Source organism: Octopus sinensis, linkage group LG3 (genome assembly GCF_006345805.1).
Source record: "Octopus sinensis linkage group LG3, ASM634580v1, whole genome shotgun sequence".
NCBI lineage: Eukaryota > Metazoa > Mollusca > Cephalopoda > Octopoda > Octopodidae > Octopus > Octopus sinensis.
The window spans coordinates 140,564,491-140,576,881 of record NC_042999.1 but is presented as its reverse complement, the minus strand read 5'-3'; the positions used below and the strand labels follow the sequence as shown (position 1 = coordinate 140,576,881).

Below are 12,391 nucleotides of genomic sequence, written 5' to 3'. Positions count from 1 at the left end.
AAAGAAAAAGTAAATCTTTAAAAATATATTATATATTTATATATACTCAATACAAAGATAATATTCAAAATAATTCCATAACAAAGTTGGAAAGAATATAAGTATATGATAAAACTTTCTGCTCTTTCTATTGTCTGTAAATAGAAATTAATGTTAATTAATCATATATTAATCTAATCAACCTAAAAAATCTCACAAGTTATTTTTATTCAAATTCGATGACAGCACTGCATGACTGGCACCCATGCTAGTGGAGTGCTAAGGGCACCATCCGAGTGTGATCATTGTCAGAGCCATTGACTGGCCCCTGTGCCGGTGGCACGTAAAAAGCACCATTCAAGTGTGATCGTTACCAGCATCGCCTTACTGGCACTTGTGCCGGTGGTACGTGAAAAACAACATTCAAGCAAGGGCGTTGCCAGTGCCACTGGACTGGTTCCTGTGCAGGTGACATGTAAAAACACCATTTGAGTGTGGCTGTTGCCAGTACTGCCTGACTGGCCCTCATGCTGGTGGCACATAAAGGCACCCACTACACTCTCGGAGTGGTTGGCGTTAGGAAGGGTATCCAGCTGTAGAAACTCTGCCAGATCAGATTGGAGCCTGGTGCAGCTATCTGGCTCACCAGTCCCCAGTCAAACTGTCCAACCCATGTCAGCATGGAAAGTGGATGTTAAACAATGATGATGATGATGATCAAAACTTTTCTACCTCTAAACATACTAATTTTGTATTTCTTTGTTGTGTATACACACATAAATAAAGATATTCTAGCATGAAAAAATGCAAGTTCAGAACTAAAATGTGCTAAAAATATGTTTAAATTTTTACATGCTACAAGTAGTTGACTAAGACCAATCTGAGTGTCATAAATAAATGTAATACATAAGCAAACTTTTATTTTCTAATTAAGTAAACCATCTTAGCCTTCACTACCATGAAAAAAAAAAGATGCAGTACAAAGTTTGTGAATAACTCATAAATATTTGGTGAACACAATGTTCTATGACAAGCATGCTGATAGTCTATGTGTGGATGTATGCACATATACACACACATGCACTTGTGTACATGCACACACACATGTATACATTGTACATCTGTTATATTAATGACAGCATGTGTATGAAAAGCTAAGTTCTTTGCACAGCATTGTATATGATAAAAAGATTATGTATTATATTTACATAATGGTTTGTTGCACACAGATCACTGAAAATTAATTTGTTAATTCATCTTCAAGTAAAACAGTGAGTGTGAGATCACATCAGAGTGGGAATAAGATCTATTTTTAACAAAAGTTGTATATATTTATTTGAAAACTGGAAGAAGAATTTAATATTTGATTTCAAATTTGAGCTTCTTTTGAAGTATTGAACTGTTTTCTCTTATCTTTTCAGCCTTTTGTACATTTCAATCGATTCCCATCTAGAAGGTATGGGACCGGTTTATGACAATCGTCCTGTAGTAGCTATTTTCTATTTTGTTTACATCATCGTCATTGCATTCTTTATGGTTAACATCTTCGTTGGTTTTGTGATCGTCACATTCCAGAACGAGGGAGAGCAAGAATACAAAAATTGCGAACTTGACAAAAATCAGGTATGTTGTTGTTTGTTATTGACTAACTTCTACCTCCAGACCTTCTCTACATGAGCAGATCTTAGGTAGTATTAGATTCAAATGCTTATGCAAAACCCAAAGATCCAGTTACATGCCTTTGCTACTTGATATGCAAGGGTCAAACATCTGTGTTCAAACTATGGTTAGCTTCCTTTTATTGTATCCTAACTCTTAAGTCTTAAAACATGTAGTCTTAATTTAAAGTCCTAGTTTAGAGTGTGTATTGATCAAGATTTGGCTACTACATTATTCAAGTCAGTCAGTTATGTAATGAACTTACCTTGCTGGCTCATTGATAGGTTTTCACTGTTAACTGTTTTACACCAAATATTCTATCAATTTTCTTTTTCATTATTCTATTTATTAGTATGCATGTGTGGGTTTGTGCAAGATCAATTTGTTATTATACAACTAATTTCTCACATTGGTATATAGCTACAGATTTATAAAGGAAGAGAAATTAGAATCTGCAGTATTCATATCTTCCACTGAAAATCATAATCAAGTTGTGGACTAATCTCATATCTAGTTTTTTTCTCATCTAAAATACACTCTAATATAAGTTGTATTTCTTGAAAGTTGATATATTGTTGGTTTATTTAGTAATTGTTGTTTTTTTTGTACTCGTGAGCTTCAATCTACTAATCTGACTACAAGAGTAATCAACATAAGAGTTATTAATGATACCCTAATTAAACATGAAATTTGTTCCTTTATTATACTATTTGTTGAATCTATAGAGAAATTAGAGAAAAATTCCAGGTATGATTGCAAAACTTGGAATCAAGAGGTTTATCTTTAGATTAACCCTACTGTCTTGCAATAGAGGAGATACATTTCCTACGCTGCATTATAAATGGGAGTACCTGGAAGTAGAGGTGAAGATGATGATGAGTTGTCAGAGCATACTCTCAATGTATAAGAAGGAATAGGATTAAGGATCAGTAGATGAGTTTGTAAGAGTCTGAGAGGAGAGTTGCAGGTGATTAGAGACAGAAGTAGAAGTAAATGTAGTGGATTATGAATAAGTATGGAAATGTGGCTGAAGTAAATATCAGGTTGGAGTGGTTTGGCAAAAGAAATAGGAGTGGTTCAAGAAGGAAGAGGTGTAAGTGGCAGTACAGTAAGAGTGTAGAGCAGCAGTATCATATAATTGTAGACAGATAAGAAATAGGGAGATGATGTGTGGTATGGGAGAGTCAGAAAGGAGAGAGGTAAACATATGAAAGCTGGAGCAAGATTTAAAAAATACTCATATGAGCACATGAATATACACACACATGTATATATGTGTGTGTAAATGTGTGTACAACCAGTACATAAAACACCTATGCCCATGAAGTATAAACAATACATAAATACATTCAAATGCACTGGTAAAAATACACTTGCGCGGCTGCACCTGAAATACACAACTACATGCATAAACCCATATGCACACGCTTTTATGGCTATAGACCTGAACACAAACAATGCAATCATACAATTATATAGAGGAAAACATAAAGGGCAATTGCATAATGCACAGAGGGATATGCACTGCATGAATGCATAAGAATGCACTGTTGGGCAGAAGTAAAGAATACGCACACCATCCGTTTTCATCATAGCCCTAACCCTAACCACCAGATGTGCGCATTTTTTACCTTCACTCATGTGTTGTGCTAAAAATAACAGCTAAATAAGATTTTTTGGATAAATCTTAAATTAATATAAACATTTATTTATATGAAAGAAAATTACTGGAGGCATAACACATATTGTGTTACTGTTGCACATTGGCAGTCAAAATAAATAAATAGACAAAATTCTTTCACTTTTATGGAATGTATGGAAGACCCCACATACCAAAAACTGTGTCTATTTACGCGGGAGCTTTAGGCAAAATGTTATAGTGTACAATCATCTTTGGGACATAAGTAATGCACATGTAAAGTTTGGTAAAAATCTGTTGAGAATTGTGGAAATGTATGTGTTATGCACACACATACTGTGATTTATATACACTAGATTATGAAACAATTTTCATGTAGGCTTTGTGTTTCCAGTTATATTATTACATTTGACAAACAAAATCTTGAGACCCAAAATTATTTAGTAAAGAGAACCTAACTTATATCATAATTTATTGATGCATATGCACCTCTCTTTTATATTCTTAATTTTTTATTTATCATTTATTTTCCTTCCAGAGGAAATGTATTGAATTTGCTTTAAAAGTTAAACCTGCCCGTCGGTACATCCCAAAAGCTCGCTGGCAGTATAAAGTGTGGTGGTTTGTTACATCACAACCATTTGAATATGCAGTATTTGCTCTCATTATGATAAATACAATCACACTTGCAATGAAGGTAAGCTATTGAGAATTTTTTTTCACCATTGCCATTAAAATTCACTTTTATTTATTGATTGTTTATAGTCGATGCTAATAGTTTTAATTAGATCATCATTCTTAGACTGGAGGACAGAGGTAAATGAATTATATTAGAGGTGACTAAGATCCTACAACAAACAATAGAATCTTGCCTAAAGTTGCTCAAGATCACTGGAAAATATTATCAGAGAACAAAGGATGAAATCAACTTATATCTTGAATTCATAGTCACCATCTACAAAATCTTCCAAGACATCAATCCATGTTTTTTCCAGGCTATGCTATTATGCTAATTAATAATGTGTCAATTAGTGGGTTGTTGATAATTTTTTCTTTACCTCAATGATGCCAGTGACATATTAAAAGTCCCCTAGAACTATATTCATTAAAAAGTATAGAACTATATTATCACCCTCAAATTTGAGAAACAAACACTCATAACTTTTTTCTTTCTAAACTTCATTGCATGAGACAGATACGATGAAATTCCTCGAATTGAGCTCTATCATTTAAGTTTAATTAAAATATAGTTTGTTTTTAAAATAAAAAAGTTAATTATATTTAAATCCAATTTTTGCCTTATATTCTTTTTCATGATATTTTACCTCAAAACGTTTTTGATACAAATATTTGTTGCATGGGACCAAAACTATGAAATTCTTCACGCTTTCTTCTATCATTGAGAATAAAAAAGTTATTTAGATTTAAACTTGATTGGTGGTGTTACTTACTCTCCAATAACATTGCTACAAATTTTGATGTAAACTTTTTTCTACTGGACCAAATCTCAATTTTTTAATGCCAAAATGTAGCTAGGGACCAGTCCTCCTCAAAACTGTTAATGGTTTTCCATTTGGTTAAGAACTAAATTAGTGACAAACAGTGAAAGATGCTGTGCATGAGTAAATTGCAGGCTTAAGAATATTATTTAACTACTACCATAGCTGAATGATTAGTTTTTTTCTGGTAAAACAATAAATTTTTATAAGCTTATTTTAAGTACAAGCTACTTTCAATATTATCTGCAGTTATTCATTTCTAGATTTATCAAATATATTTGAATATAAGCCATGTAGAAATACATAATTAATTTTTTATGTTATCCAACATATTTCTCTATAATAAAAGACTTTTCATTACACATTTAGGAGTGATGAAAACTAAAAATATCAAGTAAATTTATTATTTCTGTTTTTTCAGCAGAGTTGCTTTTTTTCTTCACTTTTGTTATTCATCTATATTAATATAACCAATAAGTAAATAAAAACATCTTATAAAACAGAACAGCGCTACACTTGAATCATTGTTTACCACTACAGTTTATAAATTGTTTTCTAATTTCAGTATGATGGTGAAAATGAAGGTTACTCAAATGTGCTGGATTATCTTAATATGATTTTCACTGGACTCTTTACTGTGGAATTTATGCTCAAGTTGGCTGCTTTTAGATTTAAGGTAAACATTTCATGACTCATTGTTTCTTTGTCAACAAGCTCTTTTGATTATGCATTGATTATCAAAGTTTATGATAGTAATGTGGTAAGGAAGATAAAAAGCTACCATTCATACCTTTTTGAAGGTCATTTGTGAAATAAGAAGACTATTATAGTGTTGTAACAATTATTTGAGTTTGTTACAGAGATATAACAGTTGCCAGTCTGTCAGTAGAAGAGTCTACAACATGTATTTTGTCACTTGGTAAAGAGATTCAGTTCTTGGTCTCTCTTGTCCTAACTCTAAATAAGTACCTTGAAGAGATAAAGTTCACAACTATTATCAGCAGAAATGCTGTGTAATAGTTAAAATTCTTTATTATACTACATCGAGATCTATCTTATAGGAAATATTTATGATTAGGCTGGTACCCTCTTGAAAAGGAACGATATCTTTCAAACAATCTTCATCACAAAAACTGGTATAAACCCCAGTATACCATATTATCAAGTATTGACATTCAACAAAGAATATAATTCAGATAATGAATGACAACCAAATCATTGACCTTGTGATCAAGTATCTTTCAAAAAGCTACACAGTGAAAAAGCCTTGATTTAAAGTTTCTCATTTTGGACAATGTTATTTGGGCGAATATGATATGAAATTCATTACAATTGCTAGACAGTTATGTTCCTTCTGTTTAGTATATCTGAACTGATTTGATTCTAATCTTGTGTTGCTACTTAGACTTCTTTCTTACTACCACTAGAAAAAGTAAAAAATTCAATTGTAAAATACAAGTGTTGAAATTTAGTCAGAGAACAAGCTCACACAAGAATTTACCAATCTGTCACAGTATCATCTAACTACTTCTCCAGATAACTTACAGGCAGGGGCAGACTGAGCCATCAATCAATCTAGCACTGCCCAAGGGCCTGGACCTCTGAGGGGCCCACACTCTACATGTTAACTCTACTGATATCAATGCTAAGGGCCCAGTAAACAGCTATGCCCAAGGGCCCTTAATACTCTCAGTCTGCCCCTGCTTACAGGTCACTTCACTATTGAAATGACTCAATGAAAGAGTTACTGAGTATCTCTTGATCTACTTGAAATGACACCCAAATGTCTCTGAAATTACATCCCTCTGTCTATACAAAAAAAAAGGTTATATTGATAGTGTGGTCTGAGATAAACTATATCTAAAAAGAAAAGATGCCCATAATTTGAATGTTTTTGATAATAGGTCTACACAGTCAGTGTGGCTAGCCAAACAACAACAGCCAAATAGATTTATTACCATTTGATAGATTTCTCTAGTCAAATATCCCCAGAATCTGAAAAGACTTGAAAGTTTTAATCAACCAAGAAAAGTTCTTACTAATTATCCAATTATGTATCATTTCTATATTTTTATACTTGGTATCAATATGAGTTAAAAAAAATTTTGTTTTTAATATTTTGCGATTTGTGTTTTTGTATTTTCTCCTGTCTGAATAAATTACATCTGGCTTGTTATATGCACAAGCTGTAGCAGAAATGACACAACATACCCTGATTATACACCATGACTGTTATATGAAGAGTCACAAGAGAAGCTTCTACAAGGTTGCTTGACCTTTAGAATAGCAGCCAAATCTCTCTCAAATCACAAAAAATATGGAATAACACATTGGATAGTATAGTCTTATAAACACTATGTTTGAAGAAATTGCAGATTGTTCACAGCATGAATGCCTCTGATCATAGATCTTCTTGGTTGGGGCTTATCTGTGGCTAAACAACAACAGTTTTTGCATAATAGTAAAATGTAATATAAGAGCAGATTGAAATAGCAAATATTTGATCAGTTACCTTAATGCTATATGTAGAATCTGCTGGAACAGAGATAACCAACAAGACCTATCAGTATTTAGTCAATAAAAAAATATATTGATAATTTAGTTTGTTTTAATCTGGTAATAGTGGTATGACTATTCTTTGATGAAGAGGGTTAAAAAAAGTGAAACACATCTTTAGTTGTCACTATATTACCGAATATCATCCCTCTCCCAAATTCATACCCATAATCTATTTTTAACTTTAATTTATTTTTGTGAATTGTCTCCCCTGCCTTTCTCAACCAGAATTAATTATTAATTAATGTGTATGATTTTAATTTATTAAAATGTCTTGCCTCGCTATATTAAATGTGCTAGTATCAACTTAACAATTAAAATATACAACCACTTGTATAGACAAAGACACTACAAAGACACACTAAATAGTAATGATAAGTAATGATGTCCTGGTAACATGAATTTTATTCATATTTTCTTTTTCTTTTATTTGAATGTATTTTTCTTCTTGTAATTTTTTAAAATTTTAAATGTCTTTGTTTCTTTTTCTACAGAACTATTTTGGTGATGCCTGGAACGTTTTTGATTTCATTATTGTTTTAGGAAGTTTCATTGATATCATTTATACAGAAGTTAATGTGAGTATCTGTTCTATCTTATCTATCTATCTATCTGTTATGTATATATAGTTGTCTTTCTCTTTAGAGAACTAACAGTCACAAGTTTCATTTTTGTTAACAGAATCTGAAGAATATTCCTTTAGAATTACAATCTACTTTAGAATACAAATACACAGTGATTTTTATATATCTTTCAATTCTAAGGCAATAGCATCATTGTTGCATGAAGTTTCTTTGTCAACTGTATTAAATTAATTTAATTTTATACTTAATTTGTTATTGTTGTTACTGCTTTTTTTTTATATTTTAGTTTTAAATTTCTGGGGGGTTTTCTTTCGTTTAATTTTAATCCCAAAATATTTCATAACAAGACTATTCCTGTACCTGATCTCAAATGAATGCTGCTCTACTTATGACCCAAAGATTGAATATATACAGTGTTTTTGAGAAAACTGAAATTAAATACAAAACAAAATGTTGTTGGTTCTGTTTAAATTTTGCTGAATCTGTTCTATCTTCTTCAAAGACTTACGGGAAAACTTTGCTTGCATTCTTAGCATGGCTGCTCTTCTCATTGATCTTAAGCATTAATATTTTGTGTTCCTCACTCAGTTTCAGCGACACTAATTAATGAGAAATTGTTCTGTATTTTATCTGCTCCTGCTACAACATAGAAATTAAATATTGGATCAGCATTTAACTTATTTCAATATTACAAGAAATGCATTTTGGAGGATTTTTGTTTTTTTTCTCTCTTCTTTTGTTTAAAAATTGACACTTTCAGTTGTTCAAACAAAAAAAAAGGATAAAAATTATACAAAAGAAACCAACGGTATTTGATATATTAAATCATATTTTCTGATTCACTGTTTGCAGCTGTAAAAGGAGATTTTTCACACAGTGATATTTTCTTCAACATCACTTTTTGTTTTATAGTGAAGGGGAACTTTTTAGTTATGTTGTTTGTTTACTGTTGTTATTTTGTGTTTTATATGTTGTTGGTATTTATATATTATCTTGTGAGTATTTTTATCAATTTAGTTTGAATAAATCAGTTCAATTTAGTTCAGTTCATAACACACACATATGGTATATATGAATATGCATGTATATTCACATAAATGCATAGAGTTTTAGTTTTTTTTTTTTCAAATTGTACTTCTCATTGCTCTCCCTTTCCCTTCATAAATGCTGCTAACTGTTTTCTTTTTCTTCGCATTTTTTATATATGCATAGCCTTTTTCTCCTTTTCTCATATATACATATATGATGACTGTCCACCAATGTCCAAGGAAGATCATCACTGACAGACATAGGCTATCTATATATAAGTCAGTGACTGTGTGCTTCCAATCCATCATGTCTGCACACATTGCCATCTTCCCATTACCATAAGAAAATTAAAATAAAAACAGCCTTTTAAAAAAAGAGTACTGATGTCAGCAATGCCCATGCAGAATTTTAATAAGGCTTGCACAATACCTCATAAAAATTTTTCACCCTATTGGTATGATCCAGAGAAAAGCCTGAACAAGATATTTGGTACTAATAACAGTCACAGATTCAGGAATGTGAGAGTCATAATCTTTAGCTAATGCTAAAGACTCCCACCAACACAGCCAATGCAGTTTCCTGCAAGATATTTTCTACTTGGAGATATGCTTCAACAGAAGCTAAGAAGTGCAATGAAGACCAATCCAGAATTTCTGAGTCCTTGTGCTCTTGCCAAATAGTTGATTCTATGCTGGATCTATCCACTCTTTTGACATGTAGTTTCTATCTTACTAGGTTTACAGTAATTCTCCTTACCATGATGAAGCCAGTTTAGCTGCCAGTGAACCAACCAGGCTACTGGTTGCACTGGATTACATGTTACTAGTAACATTACTTGATTACATAAAGCACATGTATAAGATCATAATTAAGAAGAATAATATAATATATATATGTATAATTTATATATACATATGATACATATATAATATTTATATGTATATAATACTTATATAATATATATGTGTGTGTGTGTATTATTATATCACATACACCTACATGCACACACATATGATTTTATTTTTTATTTATTCATCTAATTATTAACCTAGTTAGGTATTTATATATTAGTTATGTTCATTTTTTAAATTCTTTTTTAATTTTCAATATAAATTTGGAAAATAAGTATTGACATTGCTATTTTCCATGTGATTGTTTATTTATGTGACAATATGAACTATTTCTGCTATCCATTTATTTGCTATTGTTATTGTTGTTTTAGATTTTCAATTTTATTTCTGGAGAACTGAACTGTTGTCTTAGAGACTTGTGTATGCTGCCCTGGTGCCATATCATTTGCTATTGAGCTGTCTGAATTTTTTTATTATATTTTGTTTCATCCAGCAGGTTTTAATATCAAGAGAATAACACTAAACCTCCTACTCTCTAAACAAAACATCACTTGTTATTAGCTTATTTACTAAACATTTTTATCACCCTGCTAAATTCCAGATCATCCAATTAATATAATGCATTTTCCAATTCTACATTATCTTGACAAAGTATATCTCACTTCATATAATCTACTTTACAGTAACAAATGCAACATCACCTCCATTAGATTATATGTCAATTTGTTAAATAATATATCACCTTACTAATTATCACTTCAATAAAGTGAGTATTACCCTACAACTGAATTTATCAAATTAAGATGTATTGTGTATTTAATAATTATTATCAGTTGTTTATTGTTAGCTCCAAATTAAGCTGTCAGTACTTTGAACCACACATGGTAAACTCAGCTATCAGTACTGATAAAAATTCTAACAAATCATGTTTTTATTTTATATTACGCCACCTTTATCCATGTCATACTGTTGAAATAATATATAAGTTATTAAGCTGTGCCATTTTTATAAAATCTGTTTTCATCCTAATAAGTAATGTGTCATGCTATGTTAGACCATTAAAATATTACATACCTTGGTAAACACTATCAAAATCAAATAAACAAAATCATCACTGTTCTAAACAATATATCACTTTTTTTATAGCAATAACCAAAGTATAGTAATTTCTAAATAGTATGACAACTTGATGAACAAATAGTAGTCTGAAGGAGCAAGGTCAAGAGAATAAGGTGGATGAGGAATAGATATATAACATTGTTAAACAGCATCATGCAAACATCATTTAGCACTGTAATATCACAACAGATATCTTCTCAATCTCTTTTTGCTATCAGAAAAATGTGGGTAGTTCCTATAGCCATAAGGTTCTCTTATGTCAGAGATCATTTGAATAATGACTTTCTCCGAAAACATTTTACTTGTTAAAAAATTTTATCAATCAGTAGGTTACTGCATGCTAATGATTAAAAATTTACATACTTTTTGTGTATGTGTTCATTGATATGTTTATTTTCATGCCCCATTTGGTTTTTTTATTTTATAAACTCATATGGATTGGTTGTTTGAGCAAATTCAAATATTTGCATGATCTTTGCCTTCTTACAGTTCATAACAATGACCTTTCTCTGCAGTGCATCATGGAACCAGGTTATGCTTTGAATAACCTTATGAAGGAAAACTCTCTCTCTCTCTCTCTCTCTCTCTCTCTCTTCCATACACACTCACTAATTTCTTTAAATTAAAATTCTGTTAGAGAATGTAAATAAATAATTGCAACTGAAGACATCTATTAAAATATGCAGGGTGCTACACTAGACATACCATTACAATTAAAGTATGATAGGTGAGTAAACTGTTGGGTAGTAGTAATAATAATGATAGTAATAATATTCCTTAACAATTTTATAAACATTGTGTAGTATAAAAGTAAAAATTAGAATACCTTTTTGGTTCTATGAAATAAGAGATATATCAACTATTTCATTCACATGCCTCCAGGCACCTGTGTTTGTCTATTGGAGGAGTAGCAGCAAAACATTTGTGGAAAATTTCCAGGTGCTCTATTAGCTTTCTAGTTAGTGAAGTATTTCCCTCCTACCCTATTTATTTAAAGTTGCAATCTAAAGTTAAGCAGTTAAGTTTTGTAATTTATGACATGATTATAGTTAATGCCAGTGCCATAAATTTTTAATTAATTTTCTATATCACTAAACTAAATTGTTGAAACTGAGTGTCAACAAGATATCTATTAGCTGAAAGTTTTACAATTTTTAACTTTCACTGGCTCATTCTTCACTTTACTGAAAATAGGTTCCATGATGAAGGTGCAATATCAAGCTCAAAATCCTACCATAGGTACAGCATAGAGAAACACTCTTCTGATGTCAACAGGAATAATCACCCATTGAAAGATACATTTGGTTAGGAAAAAGAACTAATACTTACTTTCTTGAGACTGATTCTTTTAACTGATTTCATTAGCAGCAAGATTTCAGAAGTCTGCTACACCATCACTTTTTATTTACATAACTAATACTTTAAATGGAATATATTCCATTAAAATTATTAGATTTAATGTAACATAAGTAAATA

The 12,391-nt window shown here is 31.0% G+C and overlaps 1 protein-coding gene across 5 annotated transcripts in view; it reads left to right on the top strand.

The window, feature by feature from the left end:
- Positions 1 to 12,391, top strand: part of LOC115209959 (muscle calcium channel subunit alpha-1-like) — a 460,467-nt gene that overhangs the window by 328,104 nt on the left and 119,972 nt on the right. For all 5 annotated transcript variants that reach the window (XM_029778602.2, XM_036501424.1, XM_036501423.1 and 2 more), the window contains exons 28-31: positions 1,401 to 1,602; positions 3,816 to 3,974; positions 5,342 to 5,452; positions 7,827 to 7,910. In XM_029778602.2, coding sequence (XP_029634462.1) covers positions 1,401 to 1,602; positions 3,816 to 3,974; positions 5,342 to 5,452; positions 7,827 to 7,910 — 556 coding nt within the window. The remainder of the gene's footprint in view (positions 1 to 1,400; positions 1,603 to 3,815; positions 3,975 to 5,341; positions 5,453 to 7,826; positions 7,911 to 12,391) is intronic.